Source organism: Pseudophryne corroboree, chromosome 1 (genome assembly GCF_028390025.1).
Source record: "Pseudophryne corroboree isolate aPseCor3 chromosome 1, aPseCor3.hap2, whole genome shotgun sequence".
Taxonomy (NCBI): Eukaryota; Metazoa; Chordata; class Amphibia; order Anura; family Myobatrachidae; genus Pseudophryne; species Pseudophryne corroboree.
This window is the reverse complement of record NC_086444.1, coordinates 1,139,091,626-1,139,119,443: the sequence shown is the minus strand read 5'-3', so window position 1 is coordinate 1,139,119,443 and position 27,818 is coordinate 1,139,091,626. Positions and strand designations below refer to the sequence as shown.

General features: G+C 47.7%; 2 protein-coding genes and 1 pseudogene across 6 annotated transcripts in view; 2 read left to right on the top strand and 1 right to left on the bottom strand.

The window, feature by feature from the left end:
* Positions 1-27,818, bottom strand: part of TRMT44 (tRNA methyltransferase 44 homolog) — a 325,304-nt gene that overhangs the window by 96,884 nt on the left and 200,602 nt on the right. The window lies entirely within an intron of this gene.
* Positions 1-27,818, top strand: part of ACOX3 (acyl-CoA oxidase 3, pristanoyl) — a 199,549-nt gene that overhangs the window by 19,458 nt on the left and 152,273 nt on the right. For 3 of the 4 annotated variants that reach the window (XM_063924142.1, XM_063924156.1, XM_063924133.1), the window contains exons 2-6: positions 102-270; positions 2,435-2,668; positions 2,955-3,029; positions 3,166-3,255; positions 5,000-5,143. In XM_063924142.1, coding sequence (XP_063780212.1) covers positions 109-270; positions 2,435-2,668; positions 2,955-3,029; positions 3,166-3,255; positions 5,000-5,143 — 705 coding nt within the window. In that variant the 5' untranslated portion in view covers positions 102-108. Of the gene's footprint in view, positions 1-98; positions 271-2,434; positions 2,669-2,954; positions 3,030-3,165; positions 3,256-4,999; positions 5,144-27,818 lie in introns of all 4 variants that reach the window. The other variant, XM_063924149.1, reaches the window with a different exon arrangement.
* Positions 13,397-13,515, top strand: LOC134940875 (5S ribosomal RNA; annotated as a pseudogene).

Below are 27,818 nucleotides of genomic sequence, written 5' to 3'. Positions count from 1 at the left end.
CAGCTACAATAGTATGCATTGCCTTCTTTTCTGTTCATAAATCAGCATTACTGTGCTTTCACTATGATTGTTTAACCAACATCCAATATTTTATCTAGCAGATTTGCAATGATTGCTGCCAAAACATTGGATGCCAAGGGGGCACCATCCGGAGATGACTTGTTACCAGATATGCCCAATGGACCACTCACTGAATACCGCAGAAGGGCTTCATTTAATTGGAAGGATATGGTGATGTTTTTGGAGGACGAAGATATTATCGCTTTTAAGGTAAAGACCTATTGGGCAGAATTTGCCTTACAATTCAATAATTTTTCTTGGTTTTAAGAACTGGGATTATGGGCCTAATTCAGAGTTGATCGCAGCAGCAAATTTGTTAGCAGTTGGGCAAAACCATGTGCAGTGCAGGTTGGGCAGATGTAACATGTGCAGAGAGAGTTAGATTTGGGTGGGGTGTGTTCAAACTGAAATCTAAATTGCAGTGTAAAAGTAAAGCAGCCAGTATTTACCCTGCACAGAAACAAAATAACCCACCCAAATCTAACTCTCTACACATGTTATATCTGCCACACCTGCAGTGCACATGGGGGGTCATTCCGAGTTGATCGCTCGCTGCTGATTTTCGCAGCGATCAGGCTAAAAATCTGCATTTCTGCGTATGGGCCGCAATGCACACGCGCGTCGTATGGGTACAGGGGCATTTGTTGTTTTACACAGGTTGTAGCGAAGTTTTCAGTCGCACTGACGGCCGCAAGAAGATTGACAGGAAGTGGGCATTTCTGGGTGTCAACTGACCGTTTTCAGGGAGTGTTTGCAAAAACGCAGACGTGGCTGGGCGTTCGCTGGGTGGGTGTATGACGTCAAATCCGGACACGAATAGGCTGAAGTGATCGCAAGCGCTGAGTAGGTTAAGAGCTACTCTGAAACTGCACAAACTGTTTTTGCAGAGCTCGGCTGCACAAGCGTTCGCACTTCTGCTAAGCTAAAATACACTTCCCAGTGGGTGGCGGCATAGCGTTTGCATGGCTGCTAAAACTAGCTAGCGAGCGATCAACTCAGAATGACCCCTATGGTTTTGCCCAACTGCTAACAAATTTGCTGCTACGATCAGGTCTGAATTACCCCCTATGTGCACAGTCTGTGTTATTTTGTCTATCTGGAGAATTAAAAAATTATATTGTATATAACTGCTCGCCAAGATGCCTTTATTGCATTGAAGGTGATTTGCAAAGAATAAAGTGAATCGGCACTATCTCTTTACTTGTGCAAGTGCAAATCTACCTGCAGAATAAATTTCTAGGTGTCCTAATACTTTCCGATCCTAGAACAGACCCAAACACTCTGCACCCAGGCTGTACAAATGTGTGCCCCCCTCTGACGAAGCACACGTGGTAACGGTGTCACAGTGCCATCTACTGTCAATATAGGAATTTGCCCTTTATCAGTTAAAACCGTCACAAGTTTCTCCTAAAACATTGGTTAGTTGACTCTGTCACAAGTGTAAGCACAATGGGATTGCTGATACCGTGTAAATCTATTTTTATAATAAACTAATCACAACTGTTGGGGGACATTAGGGGGGAATTCAAATGTTTGAAAAGTCGTTTGGGTGTCTGATTTTTCCCTGTGTGTTAGTCCTGTCTGTTAGATAGGAAAAAACAGACACCCAGCTGACTTTTCAAACATTTGAATCCCCCCCCCCCCCCCCCTTCCAGGACTGCCTCCATTGTATGTGTCTCATTTCAGCATATGCAGCTTCCTTCTATTATTTCATTGGTTGACTTATTTTTGGAAATTCAGTTTTTATTCTTTTTAAAACGTTGTCACCCCTTGCCCAGCCGTAATGTGGATCAATCACTGTTATAGTGCCAAAATCATACCAGGAATCTGCACATTTTAAATACTGTGGGTCTGATTTGTGGTTGAGAGCAAAGCAAAAATAAGTAGAAAAATTGCACCTTGGCCATAATGCACTGCAGATGGGGCAAATGTAAAACATGGTGGGGCATGTCCTAGCTCACGTCCAAGCTGTGTAAAAATACAGCTGTCCAGCATTTGTGGGCTGCATTCAAAAGCAGACAGTATTTACCTTGCATGCAAACATAGATATATTTGCACCCTTGCATTGCAGCATGGTTTGTCTAAGTGCAAACTTTCTCCTTTTTTTTTATTTTGCAGCCCTAAAGATATAGGGACTCCCTTTAATTACGATTCTACTTCATATACCAGTGTTTCTTACTACCTAGAGAACAGGCGTTTACCCCATCAGCCACTGTGACCATTACTAAATAACTGTGCCCCCAGTGAGATACACCCATATAAAATGCAATTCCCCCTACCACTGAGTTTCAGCTGCAGTATGCCTGCTCCATCTGTGCATCTAGTCTGAAGTCGATCAGGCCACTATTGCAGTGTTTGTTGTTGTTATTTCCAGAAAAGAATTTTCTCCACACTAGAAAATGATCCACTTTTCTACCGCCGCCCCGGGGAGGACCTGCCGTTGGAGAAGTACAGGGAGCTGACATTTCTGCGCTGCAAGAAAATATTTGAATACGACTTCCTGACTTTCGATGCTACAATGGAAAGGCCGTTGAAACTGCTGGTGCTTATAAACTGCCTGGGCATGTACGATTGGTCCCTGGCTACTAAATATTTTCTAAATACACAGGTAATTCCCTTTAATATGCCACCAACCACACACCTCCTACCGTGTCATTGAACAAATAATATTTCTGTCGGATAGATACGTCCACAACGGTTGAGGGAGACTTGTTTATAAGCAGATAAAGAAAAGTCCTTTTATTGGTGATCTTTGCTCCAGAAAGTGCCGCTTTGGTGCACAGGGCAGAAGCTCGTTGCTTTAGTATTGTGAACCGATCTTCCATCAAGACTTTCATTTGCATTGTGTATAAAGTTGTATTATACACCTACTGTTATATCTTATGGTTTCTCAGGTCTTCACCAATGCTGTCGGGAATGCAGGCTCTGAGAGGCACGAAACGTTCCTAAGCCAGACAAAAAGCATGGAGGTAAGTCTCCATCGCGGTAAAAATCTCAACCCGGTGTACATTGCTCTATTACCCAGCTTATAGATATTTGCATGCACTCTTTGTGTTTAGGTTAATCATAGTCGTCGCCAACAACAATTACTGATTTACTTTTCAGATTTTCGGATGCTTTGCGCTTACAGAACTCAGCCATGGCAGCAATACGAAGGCTATTCGGACAACTGCAACCTTTGATGCTTCTGCTAAGGTACATTGAGAGAGAGGCCTCTATCAGGCCATAGGCACCGTACATTTGTATGCTATAGTAGCACTCCTCATAGTGTAGTGTAATAATATATTGCCTGGCACGTGGCGCTCTGCTAGTGCTCTAGCACGTTGCCCTAATGCTGGCAGCGACACGTACTGCTGCGCTCCAGTAGTGAAACACATTTTAGTGCACGTGTCCTCTATGTACAGTGAGAGCAGCCCCTATGTCACCACCAGTACTTAGTTGCAGCTGTATACTTATGGCCTCAGTGCTAGTTCACAGTGGTATCAATCAGTGACATTCTCAGAAATATTGGTTCACGCCAGAGTACGGCTGTCCCTGCTCCGTACTCAATGAGTAATCATTGTTATTACAAATTTGAGGAGTGGGGAATCACTTAAACCCCCCGTCGATCATATCTGATGCCTGAGATGAGACCCTCCTACAGATTTAAGGGGTTTATGTACTAAGCCTTGGAGAGAGATAAAGTGGCTGGAGATAAAGTACCAGCCACAACCAGCTCCTAACTGTCATTTTTCAAACACAGCCTGTAACATGACAGTTAGTAGCTGATTGGTACTGTATCTCTCTCTCTCCACTTTATCACTCTCCCCTTCCCCCGGAATATTTTATGCTTTTTTTTTTTATTATTTGTTGTCTCTGTCATGGCACATTTATTGGGAGCAATTCATATAGTTTGCTAGTAGTAAATATACTGTACTGACCAATATCATCCGTTCTTTAATCCTGTGCGCAAACCTCTCCGCCCATAGGCTACTGGGTGCTCCTCCAAAGTATCATTCTGCTACAAGAACTATTCATCTCATCAGCTAATTCCAGGGGAGGCGTTCAGTTTGCCGGCTGTCAGGATCCCAGCTACCAGGAAACCGACGCTGGAATCCCGACACTTGGTGAAATACCAGTGGTCTGAATCCCGACCGCCGGCTGAAATCCCCACTCAGGCGGTGGTCCACGCCACCACCCGAGGGGGAATATAACCCCGTGGTGACCGAAGGTCACCAGCGGGCCTGAGGCATGGTGAGCGCAGCGAGCCCGTGAGGGGACATGCTGCTCTTGCCACCGGTATCCCGGCTGTCGGGATCCTGGCATCGATATCCTGGCTGTTGGGATCCCAGCGACAGCCGGGATATCATACTGAAGCCATTTCCAGAGTGCTCAGCAGTCAGTCACCAATTTCTCATTAACACTTTTATTATTTTCCTATAACATAAAAAACCCACAACACGGCAAACAGTCTGTTTCAAGTCCTCGTTCTTATGTGTTTTAGCCATGTGCGTTTATTCTAATCGAAAATGTGATTTGTGTGTACTGTAATGTTTAACCATGAATAGGTCTGCTTTTTACATCAGACAGATGTGTTACTGCACAATAATGTTCTCTAAAAATCACTGTACTGTAATCACGACAGGACATTCAGATAAGGAGAATAGGATCTGGGGGGGTTTTCTTGTGCTTTACAAAGTTAGAAGGAACTATGGCTTGGAGAACCTCATGTGGCCCTATGGCGAGCTTAGGCCCATCTGCTGGCTTAGGCTTATAGCTTCCAATAGCCCCTAGTGGCAATATTTGTATAAGAGACAATAGACTCTTTTTGAGTAAAGTATCCAAACGGAACTAGGGCTACTCACCGGAGCCGCTCTAGCACTTATATTGTTAGTAGAACAAGACATGTTTTATAAGGTGAACCTTTAATGTGCATACGTCTTCTTTTTTTTTTTTCTAGGAATTTGTTATAAACTCCCCAGACTTTGAGGCTGCAAAGTTTTGGGTGGGTAACATGGGGAAGAATGCCACCCATTCTGTTGTGTATGCCCAGCTGTATACCTCGGACGGGCAGTGCCATGGGTTACACTCCTTTATCGTGCAGGTGAGACTGGTCTTCTTAACATGTTTTACATGGATAAGTGTGTAATATCCGTAGATGATTGATGTTTCGTATTGGTGGAAAATATTCGTATGATGTTTGGAAAACTGAGTTTTTTTTAAAAAGAATAAAAAAGTTTTTGCCTTCCCTATTACTGTAACCATGAAGTCTTTCACACAGATTTAGCACACCATAGTGAGCAGAAGCTAATGTCCAATATTAAGATGTGTGACGTGTACATTTGTGTGAGACTGAGTCTGAATCTGTATAGGAAGTGCTGCTATGCAGCTGATGTAGTTCTGTAGCACATGGTGAGTGGTGTTTAAGTTGTGCCTGCGATGTGACTAAGACACAGAATGTGAATAAAAAGATCCTACGCTACTAATCTCAGAGCGGCTCAGTCGCATCGGTCATCTCCCGTCCTATAGCGTATTGAGTCTAGGTGTATGAGGACACGTGACCTTTGGCTTCTATTTCAAGGAAATTTTGGGCTACAGATAAAATACTGTATTCCTAACGGAATTTTGAATCTTATCCTACTTTTCTCTGACGTCCTAAGTGGATGCTGGGGACTCCGTCAGGACCATGGGGAATAGCGGCTCCGCAGGAGACAGGGCACAAAATTAAAAGTTTGACCACTAGGTGGTGTGCACTGGCTCCTCCCCCTATGACCCTCCTCCAAGCCTCAGTTAGATTTTTGTGCCCGGCCGAGAAGGGTGCAATCTAGGTGGCTCTCCTAAAGAGTTGCTTAGAATAAAAGTTTGTTAGGTTTTTTTATTTTCAGTGAGTCCTGCTGGCAACAGGCTCACAGCAACGCGGGACTAAGGGGAGAAGAAGCGAACTCACCTGCGTGCAGGATGGATTGGGCTTCTTAGGCTACTGGACACTAGCTCCAGAGGGACGATCACAGGTACAGCCTGGATGGGTCACCGGAGCCGCGCCGCCGTCCCCCTTACAGATGCTGAAGTGAGAAGAGGTCCAGAAATCGGCGGCTGAAGACTTTCCAGTCTTCTTAAGGTAGCGCACAGCACTGCAGCTGTGCGCCATTGCTCTCAGCACACTTCACACCGCGGTCACTGAGGGTGCAGGGCGCTGGGGGGGGGCGCCCTGGGCAGCAATGAGATTACCTATACTGGCTAAAAATACATCACATATAGCCCATGGGCTATATGGATGTATTTAACCCCTGCCAGGATTTCAGAAAAACCCGGGAGAAGAGCCAGCCGAAAAGGGGGCGGGGCCTATCTCCTCAGCACACAGCGCCATTTTTCCCACACAGCTCCGCTGGTAGGAAGGTTCCCAAGCTCTCCCCTGCACTGCACTACAGAAACAGGGTAAAATCAGAGAGGGGGGGCACTTATTTGGCGATATTCATAATATTTAAGCTGCTATAAGGGGAACACACTTATTTAAGGTTGTCCCTATATATTTATAGCGCTTGGGTGTGTGCTGGCAAACTCTCCCTCTGTCTCCCCAAAGGGCTAGTGGGGTCCTGTCTTCTATCAGAGCATTCCCTGTGTGTCTGCTGTGTGTCGGTACGTGTGTGTCGACATGTATGAGGACGATGTTGGTGTGGAGGCGGAGCAATTGCCTGTAGTGGTGATGTCACCCCCTAGGGAGTCGACACCGGAATGGATGGCTTTGTTTATGGAATTACGTGATAATGTCAGCACGCTGCAGAAGTCGGTTGACGACATGAGACGGACGGCAAACCAATTAGTACCTGTCCAGGCGTCTCAGACACCGTCAGGGGCTTTAAAACGTCCATTACCTCAGTCGGTCGATACGGACACCGACACGGACAATGACTCCAGTGTCGACGGTGAAGAAATAAACGTATTTTCCAGTAAGGCCACTCGTTACATGATCACGGCAATGAAGGAGGCTTTACATATTTCTGATACTGCAAGTACCACAAAAAGGGGTATTATGTGGGGTGTGAAAAAACTACCTGTAGTTTTTCCTGAATCAGATGAATTGAATGAAGTGTGTGATGAAGCGTGGGTTAACCCCGATAAAAAACTGCTAATTTCAAAGAAGTTATTGGCATTATACCCTTTCCCGCCAGAGGTTAGGGCGCGCTGGGAAACACCCCCTAGGGTAGATAAGGCGCTCACACGCTTATCAAAACAAGTGGCGTTACCGTCCCCAGAAACGGCCGCCCTCAAAGACCCAGCTGATAGGAGGCTGGAAAATACCCTAAAAAGTATATACACACATACTGGTGTTATACTGCGACCAGCTATCGCATCAGCATGGATGTGCAGTGCTGGGGTGGCTTGGTCGGAGTCACTGACTGAAAATATTGATACCCTGGATAGGGACAGTATTTTATTGACTATAGAGCATTTAAAGGATGCATTCCTTTATATGCGAGATGCACAGAGGGATATTTGCACTCTGGCAACAAGAGTAAGTGCGCTGTCCATCTCTGCCAGAAGAAGTTTATGGACGCGACAGTGGTCAGGTGATGCGGATTCCAAGCGGCATATGGAAGTATTGCCGTATAAAGGGGAGGAGTTATTTGGGGTCGGTCTATCGGACTTGGTGGCCACGGCAACAGCCGGAAAATCCACCTTTTTACCTCAGGTTACCTCCCAGCAGAAAAAGACACCGTCTTTTCAGCCGCAGCCTTTTCGTTCCCATAAGAACAAGCGGGCAAAAGCGCATTCATATCTGCCCCGAGGCAAAGGAAAGGGTAAGAGACTGCAGCAAGCAGCTCCCTCTCAGGAGCAGAAGCCCTCCCCCGCTTCTGCAAAGTCCTCAGCATGACGCTGGGGCCTTACAAGCGGACTCAGGTGCGGTGGGGGGTCGCCTCAAGAATTTCAGCGCGCAGTGGGCTCACTCGCAAGTGGACCCCTGGATCCTGCAGGTAGTATCTCAGGGTTACAGGTTGGAATTCGAGACGTCTCCCCCTCGCCGGTTCCTGAAGTCTGCTTTACCAACGTCTCCCTCCGACAGGGAGACGGTATTGGAAGCCATTCACAAGCTGTATTCTCAGCAGGTGATAGTCAAGGTACCCCTTCTACAACAAGGAAAGGGGTATTATTCCACGCTGTTTGTGGTACCGAAGCCGGACGGCTCGGTAAGACCTATTCTAAATCTGAAGGCTTTGAACATGTACATACAAAAGTTCAAGTTCAAGATGGAGTCACTCAGAGCAGTGATAGCGAATCTGGAAGAAGGGGACTTTATGGTGTCCTTGGACATCAAGGATGCTTACCTCCATGTCCCAATTTGCCCTTCACACCAAGGGTACCTCAGGTTCGTGGTACAAAACTGTCATTATCAGTTTCAGACGCTGCCGTTTGGATTGTCCACGGCACCCCGGGTCTTTACCAAGGTAATGGCCGAAATGATGATTCTTCTTCGAAGAAAAGGCGTATTAATTATCCCTTACTTGGACGATCTCCTGATAAGGGCAAGATCCAGAGAACAGTTAGAGGCCGGTGTAGCACTAACCCAAGTAGTGCTGCAACAGCACGGGTGGATTCTAAATTTTCCAAAATCCCAGCTAAGCCCGACGACACGTCTGCTGTTCCTAGGGATGATTCTGGACACTGTTCAGAAAAAGGTGTTTCTTCCGGAGGAGAAAGCCAGGGAGTTATCCGAACTTGTCAGGAACCTCCTAAAACCAGGAAAAGTGTCTGTGCATCATTGCACAAGAGTCCTGGGAAAAATGGTGGCTTCTTACGAAGCGATTCCATTCGGCAGATTCCACGCACGAATTTTTCAGTGGGATCTGCTGGACAAATGGTCCGGATCGCATCTGCAGATGCATCAGCGGATAACCTTGTCTCCGAGGACAAGGGTGTCTCTGCTGTGGTGGTTGCAGAGTGCTCATCTGTTAGAGGGCCGCAGATTCGGAATACAGGACTGGGTCCTGGTGACCACAGATGCCAGTCTGAGAGGCTGGGGAGCAGTCACACAGGGAAGAAACTTCCAGGGCGTGTGGTCAAGCCTGGAGACGTCTCTTCACATAAATATACTGGAGCTAAGAGCGATCTACAATGCTCTAAGCCTGGCAAAACCTCTGCTTCAGGGTCAGCCGGTGTTAATCCAGTCGGACAACATTACAGCAGTCGCCCACGTAAACAGACAGGGCGGCACAAGAAGCAGGGGGGCAATGGCAGAAGCTGCGAGGATTCTTCGCTGGGCGGAAAATCATGTGATAGCACTGTCAGCAGTGTTCATTCCGGGAGTGGACAACTGGGAAGCAGACTTCCTCAGCAGACACGACCTTCACCCGGGAGAGTGGGGACTTCATCCAGAAGTCTTCCACATGCTTACGATCCGTTGGGAAAAACCAATGGTGGACATGATGGCGTCACGCCTCAACAAAAAACTGGACAGGTATTGCGCCAGGTCAAGAGATCCTCAGGCAATAGCTGTGGACGCCCTGGTAACACCATGGGTGTTCCGGTCAGTGTATGTGTTCCCTCCTCTGCCTCTCATACCCAAGGTACTGAGAATTATACGGCAAAGGGGAGTAAGAACGATACTCGTGGCTCCGGATTGGCCAAGAAGGACTTGGTACTCGGAACTTCAGGAGATGCTCACGGAAGATCCGTGGCCCCTGCCTCTAAGAAGGGACCTGCTTCAGCAGGGTCCTTGTCTATTCCAAGACTTACCGCGGCTGCGTTTGACGGCATGGCGGTTGAACGCCGGATCCTGAAGGAAAAAGGCATTCCGGAAGAAGTCATTCTTACCCTGATTAAAGCCAGGAAGGAAGTGACCGCACAGCATTATCACCGCATTTGGAGAAAATATGTTGCGTGGTGTGAGGCCAGGAGGGCCCCGACGGAGGAATTTCAACTCGGTCGATTCCTACATTTCCTGCAAACAGGATTGTCTATGGGCCTCAAATTGGGGTCCATTAAGGTTCAAATATCGGCCCTGTCGATTTTCTTCCAGAAAGAATTGGCTTCAGTTCCTGAAGTCCAAACTTTTGTCAAAGGAGTACTACATATACAGCCCCCGGTTGTGCCTCCAGTGGCACCGTGGGATCTCAATGTAGTTTTGGAATTCCTCAAATCCCATTGGTTTGAGCCACTTAAATCGGTGGATTTGAAATATCTTACATGGAAAGTGACCATGCTACTGGCCCTGGCTTCGGCCAGGAGAGTGTCAGAGTTGGCGGCTTTATCGTACAAAAGCCCATATCTGATTTTCCATTCGGACAGGGCAGAACTGCGGACGCGTCCTCAGTTTCTCCCTAAGGTGGTATCAGCGTTTCACCTGAACCAACCTATTGTGGTGCCTGCAGCTTCTAGCGGCTTGGAGGACTCCAAGTTGTTGGACGTTGTCAGAGCCTTAAAAATATATATTTCAAGGACGGCTGGAGTCAGAAAGTCTGACTCGCTGTTTATACTGTATGCACCCAACAAGCTGGGTGCTCCTGCGACTAAGCAGACGATTGCTCGTTGGATTTGTAGCAATTCAACTTGCGCATTCTGTGGCAGGCCTGCCACAGCCAAAATCTGTAAATGCCCACTCCACAAGGAAGGTGGGCTCATCTTGGGCGGCTGCCCGAGGGGTCTCGGCATTACAACTCTGCCGAGCAGCTACGTGGTCAGGGGAGAACACGTTTGTAAAATTCTACAAATTTGATACCCTGGCTAAGGATGACCTGGAGTTCTCTCATTCGGTGCTGCAGAGTCATCCGCACTCTCCCGCCCGTTTGGGAGCTTTGGTATAATCCCCATGGTCCTGACGGAGTCCCCAGCATCCACTTAGGACGTCAGAGAAAATAAGAATTTACTTACCGATAATTCTATTTCTCGTAGTCCGTAGTGGATGCTGGGCGCCCATCCCAAGTGCGGATTGTCTGCAATACTTGTACATAGTTATTGTTACAAAAATCGGGTTATTATTGTTGGAAGCCATCGTTTCAGAGGCTCCTCTGTTATCATGCTGTTAACTGGGTTCAGATCACAAGTTGTACAGGGTGATTGGTGTGGCTGGTATGAGTCTTACCCGGGATTCAAAATCCTTCCTTATTGTGTACGCTCGTCCGGGCACAGTATCCTAACTGAGGCTTGGAGGAGGGTCATAGGGGGAGGAGCCAGTGCACACCACCTAGTGGTCAAACTTTTAATTTTGTGCCCTGTCTCCTGCGGAGCCGCTATTCCCCATGGTCCTGACGGAGTCCCCAGCATCCACTACGGACTACGAGAAATAGAATTATCGGTAAGTAAATTCTTATTTTCTCCGGCTGGGTCCACAGGTTATCCACAGGATAACAATGGGATATGATGGAGCGACAGCGGATTGGCACCAAACAATCAGAAGCTTTCAGTCCTCCCAGGATGCAACGGGCTCGTCCATATATCCCTGCCCACTGGCTCAGGAAAATCAGTTTTTTGTTTGGTGCGACAGGAGCCGGACCATGGTCACATGGCTGCTGTGGTGGGCAGCCCTAAGCTTTTCTTATTTCATTTTTATAGTCTTACTACATTGTTTTTGAGTGATCTTTCCTAACAGCGTCTTACACGCATATCGGAAAGAGTCGCTCCAACAACTCTCCGCCGGGTCGCAACAACGCTTACCCACGGTACAAGTGCTGCCTCGACGGGCGACTGTGTCGGATATAACTAGCAGGTCCAGCAGACGTTACCAGGCTGTGGCCGGAGCACGGGGAAAAGGTAAGGCATCTGTTCCGCTTAGAAGGGAATACGGACACAGCCGCACTGTATTGGGAGGAGACTACCAAACAGTAGCTGGCGAGCAGCCACCACGGGTGCTCCAGCGCTAGGCCTTAGGGATCATTAGCACCAGGATTAGTATGAGGCTGCGATCCCTAGGGTTGATGTCAGCGGTGGGGATTCAGACGCTCTCCTGGTCGCCCCTCCCCCAGTTCATGACCAGTTTCCGACGAGTCTCCCGCCATGAACTGTTACAGTACCTCACTTCCATCTCAGACGCTACCACGAGGGGTCTCGGTCACAGCATAGGCCGCTGCGTCTGTGTACACTAAATGTTACCGTGAAGAGTCCAGGTCGCAGACCGGTGCGTCTGCATGCACTAGCGTTCAATGAGCGTCTGTGTCCACTAACAGTTCCCGGAGCGGCAGTGCACACTAGTAGCGTCTGGATCCACTCAGCGTTCACTAACGTATTGATCGATCCTGGAAGTGGGGTGAGTCTCCCTGTATCCCACTCTACTGAGTACGGGTTATACAGCACTAACATTCTATCTACTTTTGTTAGTATGAATAGTTAACTTTAGTGCCTATTGCATATGAATCTGTGTACATTACTGTGGTTTTCTTCGCAATGCGTATGAATACGTTAAAGATCTGTATAGAACAGAATTCCATAATATATACTCCTACATACTTTGAGATGTGTTTGTAGTTGATAATATGCTCATATGACTAATATATAACATGTGACTGACTGCTAGTGTGATTGCTGACTTAATAAGTAAATGATTGTCGGTTGATCTTCTGATCCTCAATGCAGGTGCATGGGTAGGGTCACACATGATATCACTTTAGGAAAAAGTGGTTACAGTCACAAATTGTGTAGTACACTGTGAGAGTGCTGGTGATGAGGGTACACTTATAGTAATACCAACATATTGTTGGTTTGCAAAAACTGTATTATCCTCTATGGGGGTAATTCCAAGTTGATCGCAGCAGGACATTTTTTAGCAGTTGGGCAAAACCATGTGCACTGCAGGGGGGACAGATATAACATGTGCAGAGAGAGTTAGATTTGGGTGTGGTGAGTTCAATCTGCAATCTAAATTGCAGTGTAAAGATAAAGCAGCCAGTATTTACTCTGCACAGAAACAAAATAACCCACCCAAATCTAACTCTCTCTGCACATGTTATATCTACCTATATACTCTACTTCAGCATACGAAGAACAGGTAAAAGGTATCAGCTAAAATGAATAAGCTGAATAAATGAGAGCAAAAAAGGCTATCTGTCAATAAAGGCAGCAGAGCCTGGGGTAAAAATAAGACACCTGTGTTTAAACGTCCTAAAGGGTTTCTTCACGAGTGCAGAATTCAGGAAAAAGGTTTTGGGTTACACCCAATAAAATAGAAACCCGGTAAATGGTATTCCAATATCTTTTTCCAGCTGGGGACTGTTTAAAATAGGGAAGTGCCTCCCAAAATAGATATGCATGTCATTGATAGTGCAAAAATCTATATGGCCTCTGCCATCAAAAGAGGAACGGTTTTCAAAAATGACCATATTCTCTTTGTTTGGGGCAGTCATAAGGTCAGCCATGACTTCACCTTGCAATCTACGGCTACACCACACTGGATAGGCCCAATCTCACTAGATCTTGGAAGCTAAGCAGTGTTGGGCCTGGTTAGTTCTTGGAGGGGAGACCACCTTAAAATACCAGGTGCTGTAGGTACATTGGGCTGAGGTACTGGAAGACAGGTTTTCAGTGCCTGCAAGTGAGCAAGAATCCCACGTAGCTCATATGGACGCTAATGTTCTAGGGCATCAGCAATAACCATAGCTGTTCGCAAAGCAGTTTGGCTCACATACATGGAAAGCTGATTCAGAATCTAAGAAGGTTCTGGAAACTTTGCCTTGGCTGGAATTTTCTTTTGGGGAAGGAGTTAACAGTTATTCTGGAGTCAGAAACAGACTCCAAGAAGGTCACGTTTCCTTCCACATATAACCCCAAACCTAGGGGTCTGGTTTCGGCCTTGTCGGTCATAAAGGAACGTAACAGCCCCAAGAGGGCCACTTTCCAAACCAGAGGGGGCCGACTTATTCCGTTTGCACAGATCTGGTAGTAGTCTACAAACCGATGCATGGGTGTAAGAAGCGGTATCTCTAGGTTATGCTTTCCCTTCTAGAAGCATCCTCCTCGAAGGTTCTTCTGTTCAGCCCATCTCGGGTAGAGGCGTAGGCGAGGGATTTGCACGAAGCAGTTCAGAAATTGCTTTGGTTAGGAATAGTCATTCCGGTAACCCATGCACAATGGGGGGGGTTTACTTCAACCTGGGTCCTTCGCCCCATTCTCAATCTCAAAAAGTTTAAACAGATACATTTGGGTACCACGGTTCACATGGAGACATGGCACTCCATAGTTGGTGGTGAGCCAGTAGAATATATAGTATTCCTGGATAAGTCAGGAATCTTACCTTCAGGCTCCTATAGCACTGTCCATCAGTGTTATCTCAGGGTTACTATCCTTCAGCAACTTTTCAGTTTTTAGGCCTTACCCTTTGTGTTAGCCACAGCCCCAGAGTATTTACCAAAAGGATTATGGCAGTTTATCTCCGCTAGCAGGGGATAAGAAAATTGCCATACCTTGACCACCTTTTTATCCTGGCACAAATACCAGAAAGGTTTCTCTAACGTCCTAGTGGATGCTGGGGACTCCGTCAGGACCATGGGGAATAGCGGGCTCCGCAGGAGACAGGGCACATCTAAAAAGCTTTTTAGGTCACATGGTGTGTACTGGCTCCTCCCCCCATGACCCTCCTCCAAGCCTCAGTTAGGTTTTTGTGCCCGTCCGAGAAGGGTGCAAACTGGATGGCTCTCTTAAGGAGCTGTTTAGTAAAGTTTTTTTTTAGGTTTCTAATCAGTGATTCCTGCTGGCGACAGGATCACTGCAACGAGGGACTTAGGGGAGAGACTTGCAACTCACCTGCGTGCAGGAGGATTGAAGTTTTAGGCTACTGGACACTGAGCTCCAGAGGGAGTCGGAACACAGGTCAGCCTGGGGTTCGTCCCGGAGCCGCGCCGCCGATCCCCCTTACAGACGCTGAAGAAAGACGGCGGAACGGAGGTCCGGAAACAGGCGGCAGAAGACTTCACAGTCTTCAGAGAGGTAGCGCACAGCACTGCAGCTGTGCGCCATTGTTGCTACACGGCTCACTGACACGGTCACGGAGGGTGCAGGGCGCTGCTGGGGGCGCCCTGGGCAGCAATATAAATACCTATTTGGCAAATAAATACATCACATATAGCCATTAAGGCTATATGTATGTATTTAACCCAGGCCAGTTTTCCTAATAACCGGGAGAAAAGCCCGCCGTGAAAGGGGCGGAGCTTATTCTCCTCAGCACTCAGCGCCATTTTCCTGACCAGCTCCGCTGGTGAGGAAGGCTCCCACTCTCCCCTGCACTACAGAAACAGGGTTAAAGAGAAGGGGGGCATAAATTGGCGATATAATTATATATTAAGAGCCCATATATAGAAACAACACCTTCTAGGGTTGTTATATACATTATGGCGCTTTTGGTGTGTGCTGGCAAACTCTCCCTCTGTCTCCCCAAAGGGCTAGTGGGTCCTGTCCTCTATCAGAGCATTCCCTATGTGTGTGCTGTATGTCGGTACGTGTGTGTCGACATGTATGAGGAAAATGTTGGTGAGGAGACGGAGAAAATTGCCTGTAATGGTGATGTCACTCTCTAGGGAGTCGACACCAGAATGGATGGCTTACTTATGGAATTACGTGATAATGTCAACACGCTGCAAGCCGGTTGACGACATGAGACAGCCGGCGGACAAATTAGTATCGGTCCAGGCGTCTCAGACACCGTCAGGGGCTTGTAAAAACGCCCATTTACCTCAGTCGGTCGACAGACACTGACACGGACACTGACCCCAGTGTCGACGGTGAAGAAACAAACGTATTTTTCCTTTAGGGCCACAAGTTACATGTTAAGGGCAATGAAGGAGGTGTTACGTATTTCTGATACCACAAGTACCACAAATAAGGGTATTTTGTAGGGTGGGAAAAAACTACTTGTAGTTTTGCCTAAATCAGATAAATTAAATGAAGTGTGTGATGATACGTGGGGTTCCTCCGACAGAAAGTTATGGGCGGTATACCCTTTTTTCCCGCCAGTAGTAAGGGCGAGTTGGAAAACACACCTTAGGGTGGACAAGGCGCTCACACGCTTATAAAAAACATGGCGTTACCGTTTCCAGATACGGCCGCCCTCAAGGAGCCAGCTGATAGGAAGCTGGAAAATATCATAACAGTATATACACACATACTGGTGTTATACTACGACCAGCAATCGCCTCAGCCTGGATGTGCAGCGCTGAGGGGGCTTGGTCGGATTTCCTGACTGAAAATTTTGATACCCTTGACAGGGACAGGATTTTATTGTCTATAGAGCATTTTAAGGATGCATTTCTATATATGTGTGATGCGCAGAGGCATATTTGCATTCTGGCATCAAGAGTAAATGTGATGTACATATCTGCCAGACGAAGACACGACAGTGGTCAGGTGAGGCAGATTCCAGACGGCATATGGAAGTATTGCCGTATAAAGGGGCGGTCCATTGGACCTGGTGGCCATGGCAACAGCTGAAAAATCCACCTTTTGTTACCCCGAGTCACATATTGGCAGAAAAGGACACAGTCTTTTCAGTCTCAGTCCTTTCGTCCCCATACGGGCAGGCGGGCGAAGGCCAGTCATATCTGCCCAGGGGGAGAGGAAAGGGAAGAAGACTGCAGCAAGCAGCTCATTCCCAGGAACAGAAGCTCCTCACGGCTTCTGCCAAGTCCGCAGCATAACGCTGGGGCCGTACAAGCGGACTCAGGTGCGGTAGGGGGTCATCTCAAGAGTTTCAGCAACACTCGCAAGGGAACTCCGGGATCCTACATGTAATATCCCAGGTGTACATTGGAAATTCGAGACGTCTCCCCCTCACACAATTCACAGGCTGTATTCCCAGCAGGTGATAATCAAAGTACCCTTCTTACAACAAGGAAGGGGGTAGTATTCCACACTATATTGTGGTACTGAAGCCAACCGGCTCGGTGAGATCTGAAATATTTGAACACTTACATACAAGAGTTCAAATCAAGATGGAGTCACTCGGAGCAGTGATAGCGAACCAGGAAGAAGGGGACGATATGATGTCACTGGATATCAGGGACGTTTACCTACAGGTCCAAATTTGCCCTTCTCACCAAGGGTACTTCAGGTTCCTGGTACAGAACTGTCACTATCAGTTCAGACGCTGCCGTTTGGATTGTCCACGGCGCCCCGGGTCTTTACCAAGGTAATGGCCGGAATGAGGATTTTTCTTAAAAGAAACATGGACGCTTTCCTGATAAGGGCAAGGTCCAGAGAACAGTTGGAGGTCGGAGTAGCACTATCTTAAGTAGTTCTACGACAGCACGAGTGGATTCTAAATATTCCAAAATCGCAGCTTTTTCCGACGACACGTCTACTGTTCCTAGGGAAGATTCTGGACACAGTCCAGAAAAACGTGTTTCTCCCAGTGGAGAAAACCAGGGAGTTATCCGAGCTAATCGGGATCCTCCTAAAACCAGGAAAAGTGTCAGTGCATCATTGCACAAGAGTCCTGGTAAAAATGGTGGCTTATTACGAAGCAATTCCATTCGGCAGATTTCCCGTAAGAACTCTTCAGTGGGATCTGCTGGACAAATGGTCCGGATCGCATCCTCAGATGCATCAGCGGATAACCCTATATCCAAGGAAAAGGGTGTCTCTCCTGTGGTGATTACAGAGTGCTCATCTTCTAGAGGGCCGCAGATTCGGCATTCAGGATTGGATGCCGGTGACCACGGAGGCCAGCCTGAGAGGCTGGGGAACAGTCACACAGGGAAAAAATTTCCAGGGAAGTGTGATTAAGTCTGGAGAATTCTCTCCGCATAAATAAGCTTAGAGCAAATTTATAATGCTCTAAACTTAGCTAGACCTCTGCTTCAAGGTCAGCCGGTATTGATCCAGTGGGATAACATCACGGCAGTCGCCCACGTAAACAGAAGGGCGGCACAAGAAGCAGGAGGGCAGTGAAAACTGCAAGGATTTTTCGCTAGGCGGAAAATCATGTGATAGCACTGTCAGCAGTGTTCTTTCCGGGAGTGGACGACTGGGAAGCAGACTTCCTCAGCAGGCATGACCTCCACCCGGGAGAGTGGAAACTTCATAGGGAAGTTTTTCAACATGATTGTGGACCGTTGGCAAAGACCAAAGGTGGACATGATGGCGTCCCGCCCGAACAAAAAACGGGACAGGTATTCCGCCAGGTCATGAGACCTTCAGGCGATAGCTGTGGATGTCCTGGTAACACCGTGGGTGTACCAGTCTGTGTATGTGTTCCCTCCTCTGTTTCTCATAACCAGGGTATTGAGAATTATAAGACATAGAGGAGTATGAACTATACTAGTGGCTCCGGATTGGCCAAGAGGGACTTGGTACCCGGAACTTCAAGAAATGCTCACAGAGGACTAAGGGCCTGGGGAGCTAAGAAGGGACTTGATTCAGCAAGTACCATGTCTATTCCAAGACTTACCGCGGCTGCGTTTGACGGCATGGCGGTTGAATGCCGGATCCTGAGGGGAAAAGGCATTCCATAAGAGGTCATACCTACCTTGGTCAAAGCCAGGAAGGAGGTGACCGCACAACGTCATCACCACATGTGGTGAAAATATGTTGCGTGGGTGAGGCCAGGAAGGCTCCACGACGGAAATTCAACTAGGTCGATTTCTACACTTCCTGAAAACAGGAGTGTTTTGGACCTCAAATTGGGGTTCATTAACATTTAAATTTCGGCCCTGTAGATTTTCTTCCAGAAAGAATTGACTTCAGTTCCTGAAGTCCAGATTGTAAAGGATGTATTGCATATACAGCTTTTTTGTGCCCCTAGGGGCACCGTGAGATCTCAACATAGTGTTGGGATTTCTTAAAATCATATTGGTTTGAACCGCTCAAATCTGTGGATTTGAAATATCTCACATGGAAAGTGACCATGCTGTTGACAAATATCTCACATGGGAAGTGACCATGTTGTTAGCCCTGGCCTCGGCCAGGCGATTGTCAGAATGGGCGGCTTTGTCTTACAAAAGCCCATATTAAAATTTTCCATTTGAACAGGACAGAACTGGGACTCGTCTCCAGTTTCTTCATAAAGGGGTGTCAGCGTTTTCACCTGAAACAACCTCTTGTGGTGCCTGCGGCTACTAGGGACTTGGAGGACTCCAAGTTACTAGACGTGGTCAGGGCCCTAAAAATATATATATATATATATAGTTAGGACGGCTGGAGTCAGAAAGTCTGACTTGCTGTTTATACTGTATACACCCAACAAGCTGGGTGCTCATGCTTCTAAGCAGTCTATTGCACGCTGGATTTGTAGTACAATTCAGCTTGCACATTCTGTGGCAGGCCTGCCACAGACGAAATATGTAGATGCCCATTCCACAAGGAAGGTGGGCTCATCCTGGGCGGCTGCCCGAGGAGTCTCGGCATTACAACTTTGCCGAGCAGCTACGTGGTCAGGGGAGAACACGTTTGTAAAATTTTACAAATTTTGATACTCTGGCTAAGGAGGACCTGGAGTTCTCTCATTCGGTGCTGCAGAGTCATCCGCACTCTCCCGCCCGTTTGGGAGCTTTGGTATAATCCCCATGGTCCTGACGGAGTCCCCAGCATCCACTAGGACGTTAGAGAAAATAAGAATTTACTTACCGATAATTCTATTTCTCGTAGTCCGTAGTGGATGCTGGGCGCCCATCCCAAGTGCGGATTGTCTGCAATGCTTGTACATAGTTATTGTTACAAAAATCGGGTTATTACTATTGTTGTGAGCCATCTTTTCGGAGGCTACTTCGTTTTGTTATCATACTGTTAACTGGGTTCAGATCACAAGTTGTACGGTGTGATTGGTGTGGCTGGTATGAGTCTTACCCGGGATTCAAGATCCTTCCTTATTGTGTACGCTCGTCCGGGCACAGTACCTAACTGAGGCTTGGAGGAGGGTCATGGGGGGAGGAGCCAGTACACACCATGTGACCTAAAAAGCTTTTTAGATGTGCCCTGTCTCCTGCGGAGCCCGCTATTCCCCATGGTCCTGACGGAGTCCCCAGCATCCACTACGGACTACGAGAAATAGAATTATCGGTAAGTAAATTCTTATTTTCTGTGCCATCTACAACACACAATAACTTGTCTGCAGAGGCACGGGTGGTTCATAAATTGACAAAATCATATCTGGTTCCATAACTACGGATGGCTCACGGTGAGGCTGTACTGAATTCAAGTCTGAAGAAAATAGTTACCTCGGAACAAGATATTCAATGTGCAGTTAAGGACTCAGGAGTTGTTACACAGTCAAACAATATCAATTCACGCAGCAATGCGAATGATGGGTTTGATGGTGAATAAACATGGTGGAGTGGCACAATTCCACTCAAGACCTCTCCAGCATCTGTTTCCATCTACAGCCGCATCACACTGGATATGCCCAATCTCATTGATGCAAGGCCCTTGTTATCACAGATCGACTGTCTTGACGGCGTGGCTTTTGAAGTCTATATCCTGAAGTCCAGAGGATTCTCACAGATGCTCAGAGCAAGGGAAACTTCCTTGGCTCGTATTTATCACGAAATATAGCAAGCCTATGTTCATTGGTGGAATGGAAGAGGTATGGACCTGAAATCTTTCAGTTTCCAGGGTTCTAGCATTCCTTCAGGCAGGAATGGATAAAGGTTAAGGGTGGCTTCCTTGAGAAGGCAAGTGTCAGCATTGACTGGATGGTTCCGAAAGAAAAATTGCCATAATTCAGGATCTGCGCACTTTTTTCCAGGGAATGCTGCGCATTCAACCTCCCTTTGTTCCTACTACAGTGCCTGGGGATTTAAGTCTAGTCCTCAAAGCCCTTCAAGTTGCTCTGTTTGAACTACTAAATAAAGTGGATTTTAAATGGTTGACAGCTAAAGTTCTCTTCCTGCTGACTATGGCATCAGCTAGAAGAGTGTCAAATTTAGGCTCACTGTCATGTTAATCTCCTTGTCTGATGTTTATCCGGATAAAATAGTTCTCAGAACTAGGTCTGGGTATCTTCCTAAGGTGGGGTCTAGATTCCACCTTAATGAAGAAATTGTAGTCCCGTTGTTCTAAGGAATCTGGATTTTCTGCGGGAGATGCGTCGCTGGACGTAGTCCGGCCATTAAGGATCTACGTGGATCATACCAGTGCCATCAGAAAGACAGATTCTCTCTTCATCCTCTACGGATTTCACAAGAGAGGATGGCCTGCTACTAAACAGACGCTAGCAAGATGGCTTCGAATGACGATTTCCGAAGCATATTGTCAAGCTGATCTCCCTGTTCCGGCTAATGTCTCTGCTCACTTTACAAAGGTAGGTCCTTCATGGGCAGCACAACACGGGGCTTCAGCAGAACAGATATGTAAGGCAGCCACATGGTCTTCCAATAACACATTCAATAGACATTATGCCTTGGATACTTTTGCCTCTCATGATGCTGAATTCGGGCGTAAGGTTCTCTTATCTAATCAGGAGCGTCCCCACCACTAAAAATTGCTTTGGGAAGTCCCATTGTTATCCTGTGGATAACCTGTGGACCCAGCCGGAGATATATACGTTATGGTAAGAACTTACCGTTGATAACGGTATTTCTCCTATGTCCACAGGTTTCCACAGGGATCCCACCCTGACGCACCTGATTTGAGAATCCTTTATACTCACTAAACTCTTCCTTTTTGCATTCAAGAGTGTGCATGTGTCTTCTTCTCGCCTGAATAGGGTTCTACATAATGCTCCTGCCTAAATGCTTTGGCATACAACTGGTTTGTCTGAGCCAGTGGGCGGGGATATATGGGCGAGCCCGTTGCATCCTGGGAGGACTGAAAGCTTGTGAGCGTTTGGTGCCAATCCGCTGTCGCTCCATCATATCCCATTGTTATCCTGTGGAACCTGTGGACATAGGAGAAATACCGTTATCAATGGTAAGTTCTTACCATAATGTATATTTATACTAAATCTCCTCCCTTCTCATTTTAAAAACATTTTGCAGGTTTATCCAATACTTGCCTTCTATTTTGTTTGTGCAGTGACGCAGTTCACTTCTTCAGGCCCCATCCACCACTGCATGATGGCACAAATTGTGACCTAGCAGGTGGGGCCTGATGACATAAACTGCGTCCTCACACCCCGGAACATGACCGATGTTGCAAATGGTCATGGGTGTTCACTTCCGTAGTAAGAGAAGCTTAATTTGAAATTGTGAATTACTGACATTCCAGGAGAATTATAAAAGATCTACAGTCATTTGCAATGCTGTGTAGTACAGCAGTCAACACCAGTGTTTATGTATGTGTGTATGTATATGTGTGTGTGTGTGTGTGTGTGTATATATATATATATATATATATATATATATATATATATATATATATATATAATATTTGTATGCAAAAGCACTCGCTCACTCATCACTAATTCTCTTACTTCCCAATATGTTAGGTAGCTGAAATTTAACATAGGTATTCTTCAGGTGGCAGAGAACCAAGAACCACAGATTACTATTTATTTACATTAACCACTTAACTGAGGATTTTTCTCTTACGTCCTAGAGGATGCTGGGGACTCCAAAAGGACCATGGGGTATAGACTGGATCCGCAGGAGCTTGGGCACACTGAAAAGACTTAAACTGGGTGTGACCTGGCTCCTCCCTCTATGCCCCTCCTCCAGACCTCAGTTAGACTTTGCCCAGGATTGACTGGACACTCACTAGGGGAGCTCTCCTGAGTTTCTCTTGAAAAGACTTTTGTTAGGTTTTTTATTTTCAGGGAGACCTGCTGGCTACAGGCTCCCTGCAGCGTGGGAGTGAGGGGAGAGAAGCAGGACCTACTTCTTCTTAGTTTAAGGGCTCTGCTTCTCGGCTACTGGACACCATTAGCTCCAGAGGGTTCGATCACTTGGTGCGCCTAGCTGCTTTTTCCCGGAGTTGCGCCGTCACCCCCCTCACAGAAGCCAGAAGAAAGAAGTCGGGTGAGTATGAGAAGAACAGAAGACTTCAGGACGGCAGAAGACTTCAGTAACCAGGTACAACGCAGCGGTAACGCTGCGCTCCATGCTCCCACACACTATCACTAACGGCACTCACAGGGTGCAGGGCGCTGGGGGGGGGGGCCGCCCTGGGCAGCATGTTACTGGGGTCCGGGAGCCGGCAGAAGACTTTTCGGTGCTTCGGCACCGTTTCGCAGACCCCCGCCGGTATTTTCAAAATTGCAAATCTGGCGGGCTGAAGCGCGCCGGGAAGGGGCGGAGCTTAGCCTCACGCTCACAGCGCCATTTTCTCCTCCACACGCGGCTGAAGGAGACGCTGACCCGGGACCTCCACAGCTCCTCTCAAGTAACGGGGAGCTAATCGAAGGGGGGGGGGGGCGCAGTTTTTGGTGCATTTGATTATAATTTAGCAGCGCTTGTCACATATATTTCTTGACGGGATATTGGGGCGCTGGGGGTGTGAGCTGGCATACTCACTCTGTGTCCTCTGTCTGGGCTTCATTGTGGGCCTGTCCCCTAGCTGAGACATTCTGTGTGTGTCGATAATACGTGTCGGCATGTCTGAGGCTGAATGTTATTCACCGGAGGAGGTTATTGGGGGTACGGATGCGTGTCTAGATTTGGGCCTGTCGGCGCAGCCGACACCTGATTTACTCACATTGCTAAGTACAATTAATACGAATGTAGCTTCTTTATCAAAGAGGTTGGATAAGTCTGAGTCACAGACGCAGGTGTGGAAAAGTTCCATGGAGGAGGCTTTGTCTCAGGTGCAGACCCCATCGGGGTCGCAAAAGCGTCCATTTACTGAAGTGGTAGATATTGATACCGACACGGATTCTGATTCCGAGGTCGATTTCACTGAGGCTGCTTTGCATCCATGATTAGTTAAGAGTATTCAATACATGATTGTGGCTATAAAAGATGTTTTGCACATTTCTGATGAACCTGCGGTACAGGAAACAAGGATTTGCTTGTTCAAGGGAAAAAAACCTGAGGTGAAGTTTCCCCCCTCTCATGAAATGAATACTCTTTGTGAAAAGGCTTGGGAGTCGCTGGATAAGAGGTGGCAGATTCCCAAGAGGATTTACATGGCATATCCTTTCCCCTCTGATGACAGGGAAAAATGGGAGTCGTCTCCAAATGTTGACAAAGCTCTATCTCGTTTGTCTAAGAAAGTGGCGCTTCCGTCTCCTGACACGGCAGCTCTCAAGGATCCGGCGGATCGCAAGCTGGAGACGTCTCTGAAGTCCATTTTCGCTAATTCGGGTGCATTGCTCAGACCTGCAGTGGCGTCGGTATGGGTGAGTAGTACTATTGCTAAATGGGCTGAGAATTTAGCTAATGATATGGATACCCTTGATAAAGATAATGTTCTTTTGACTCTTGGTTATATCAAGGACGCTGCAGATTACCTGAAAAATGCGGCAAGGGATGTTTGTCTCTTGGGATCAAGAGCCAATGCCATGTCGATATCGGCCAGGAGGGCGTTGTGGATCCATCAATGGAATGCTGATGCCGACTCCAAGAGAGCTATGGAAGCTTTACCCTTCAAAGGTAATGTCTTGTTTGGGGACGGCTTGGCGGACCTAGTCTCTACCGCGACGGCGGGTAAGTCCTCTTTTCTTCCCTATGTTCCCACACAACACAGAAAGGCACCACATCAGCAGATGCAGTCCTTTCGTCCCAACAAATACAGGCGTGGAAAAGGTTCGTCCTTCCTCGCTTCTAAGGGTAGAGGAAGGGGAAGGAAGTCGCCTGCCGTGTCCGCCGCCCAGGACCAAAAGTCCTCCCCTGCCTCTATTAAGTCCACCGCATGACGCTGGGGCTTCCCTGGGGGAGTCCGGACCGGTGGGGGGCCGTCTGCGAGTCTTCAGTCAGGTCTGGATTCAATCAGACCTGGATCCTTGGGTCCTAGAGATTGTGTCTCAGGGATACAAGCTGGAGTTTCGGGAGGTGCCCCCTCACCGGTTTTTCATTTCGGCCTTACCAGTGTCTATTCCGGACAGGGAGGTGGTGCTGGCAGCGATACAGAAATTGTGTCAACAGAGGGTCATTGTTCCCGTACCCCCGTCACAACGGGGGGAGGGGTTCTACTCGAGCCTCTTTGTTGTGCTGAAACCGGACGGTTCGGTCAGACCGATTCTGAATCTAAAATCCCTCAATCTATACTTGAAAGTTTTAAAGTTCAAGATGGAAGCTCTTCAAGCTGTGATTTCCAGCCTAGAAGGGGGGGATTTTATGGCGTCAGTCGACATAAAGGATGCCTACTTACACGTCCCGATATATCCTTCGCATCAGGCCTTCCTCAGGTTTGCGATACAGGATTCTCATTACCAATTTCAGACATTGACGTTTGGGCTTACCACGGCCCCGAGGATTTTCACCAAGGTCATGGCAGAAATGATGGTTCTCCTTCGCAAGCAAGGGGTTACAATTATCCCGTACTTGGACGCTCTCCTGATAAAGGCGAGGTCCAAGGAACGGTTGCTGAGGAGTGTAAATTTGGTGCTGTCGGTGCTGCGACAGCACGGTTAGGTGCTAAATTTGCCAAAATCTCAGTTGATTCCGACCACTCGCCTGTCTTTTCTGGGCATGATTCTGGACACGGAGTTACGGAGAGTATTTCTTCCAGAAGAAAAAGCTCTGGAACTGCAGTCGATGGTCAGGGAACTTCTGAGACCGACGAGTGTGTCAATCCATCACTGTACTCTGGTTCTGGGAAAACGAAGCTATTCCGTTTGGCAGGTTTCATGCCCGGGTGTTTCAGTGAGACTTGCTGAGCAAATGGTCCGGGTCTCACCTGCACATGCACCGGAAGATAAGTCTATCTCCCAGAGCCAGAATTTCTCTCCTGTGGTGGCTACAAAGTTCTCACCTCCTAGAAGGACGCCGGTTCAGTATCCTGGACTGGGTACTTCTGACAACAGATGCCAGTCTCCGGGGCTGGGGTGCAGTCACCCAAGGAAGAAACTTCCAGGGGAGATGGTCGCTCCAGGAAGCTTGTCTCCACATAAATGTTCTCGAGTTAAGAGCCATTTACAACGGCCTGCTACAAGCAAGAAGCCTTCTTCAGGGTCGACCTGTCCTGGTATAGTCAGACAACATCACAGCGGTGGCACATATAAACCGTCAAGGCGGAACAAGGAGCAGAGCGGCAATGGCGGAGGCCACAAGAATCCTTCGCTGGGCGGAACAACACGTGAGCGCCCTGTCGGCAGTCTTCCTACCGGGAGTGGACAACTGGGAAGCAGATTTCCTCAGCAGACGCGATCTCCATCCGGGAGAGTGGGCTCTTCACCAAGAGGTATTTGCAGAGGTGACAAAGCGTTGGGGAATTCCGTTGATCGACATGATGGCATCTCGTCTCAACAAGAAGCTCCCGAGGTATTGTTCCAGGTCACGGGACCCCCAAGCCAGTGCAGTGGACGCCCTGGTGTCTCCGTGGGTGTTCCAGACGGTGTATGTGTTCTCTCCACTTCCTCTCATTCCAAAGGTACTGGGGATCATTCGACGAGCAAGGGTTCAGGCGATTCTCGTCGTTCCAGATTGGCCAAGAAGGGCCTGGTGCCCGGATCTTCAGGAATTACTGGTGGAAAATCCTTGGCCGCTTCCTCTAAGAGAGGACCTGTTGTTGCAGGGTCCATGCGTGTTTCCAGACTTACCGCGGCTGCGTTTGACGGCATGGAAGTTGAGTGCCAGATCTTAGCTCGTAAGGGTATTCCCGGGGAGGTCATTCCCACTCTCCTTAAGGCTAGGAAGGAGGTTACGGCGAAACATTACCACCGTATTTGGAGAAAGTATGTTTCCTGGTGTGAGACTAAAATGGCTCCTGCGGAAGATTTTCATTTGGGTCGTTTTCTCCACTTTTTGCAGGCAGGTGTAGATGCAGGCCTGAAATTGGGCTCCATCAAAGTGCAGATTTCGGCTTTGTCTATTTTCTTTCAGAAGGAATTAGCTGTCCTCCCAGAGGTTCAGACGTTTGTGAAGGGAGTATTGCATATCAATCCTCCGTTTGTGCCTCCTGTGGCTCCATGGGATCTTGAGGTGGTCTTACAGTTTCTCATGTCTTCCTGATTTGAACCTTTGCGTAAGGTTGAGTTGAAGTTTCTCACTTGGAAGGTAGTCATGCTGTTGGCGCTGGCGTCTGCCAGGCGAGTGTCCGAGTTGGCGGCCTTATCTCATAAGAGCCCGTACTTGATTTTTTCATTCGGATAGGGCGGAATTGAGGACTCGTCAACAATTTCTGCCGAAGGTGGTTTCTTCGTTTCACATTAACCAACCTATTGTGGTGCCGGTGGCTACGGATGTTGTGGCAGTTCCAAAGTCTCTGGATGTTGTGAGAGCTTTGAAGATCTACGTCGCCAGAACGGCTGTTGCCAGGAAAACTGAGGCGCTGTTTGTCCTGTATGCTTCTGACAAGATTGCTCATCCTGCTTCAGAACAGACTATTGCACGCTGGATTTGTAGTACGATTCAGTAGGCTCATTCTTCGCCCGGGCTACCGGTGCCGAAGTCAGTAAAAGCCCATTCTACCAGGAAAGTGGGCTCATCTTGGGCGGCTGCCCGAGGCGTCTCGGCTTTACAGCTTTGCCGAGCGGCCACCTGGTCGGGTTCGAACACTTTTGCTAAGTTCTATAAGTTTGATACCCTGGCTGATAAGGACCTTACGTTTGCTCAATCGGTGCTGCAGAGTCGTCCGCACTCTCCCGCCCGGTCTGGAGCTTTGGTATAAACCCCATGGTCCTTTTGGAGTCCCCAGCATCCTCTAGGACGTAAGAGAAAATAGGATTTTAGTACCAACCGGTAAATCCTTTTCTCCTAGTCCGTAGAGGATGCTGGGCGCCCATTCCAGTGCGGACTGTTACTTGCAGTGTATTATTGTTGGTTAACTTAGTT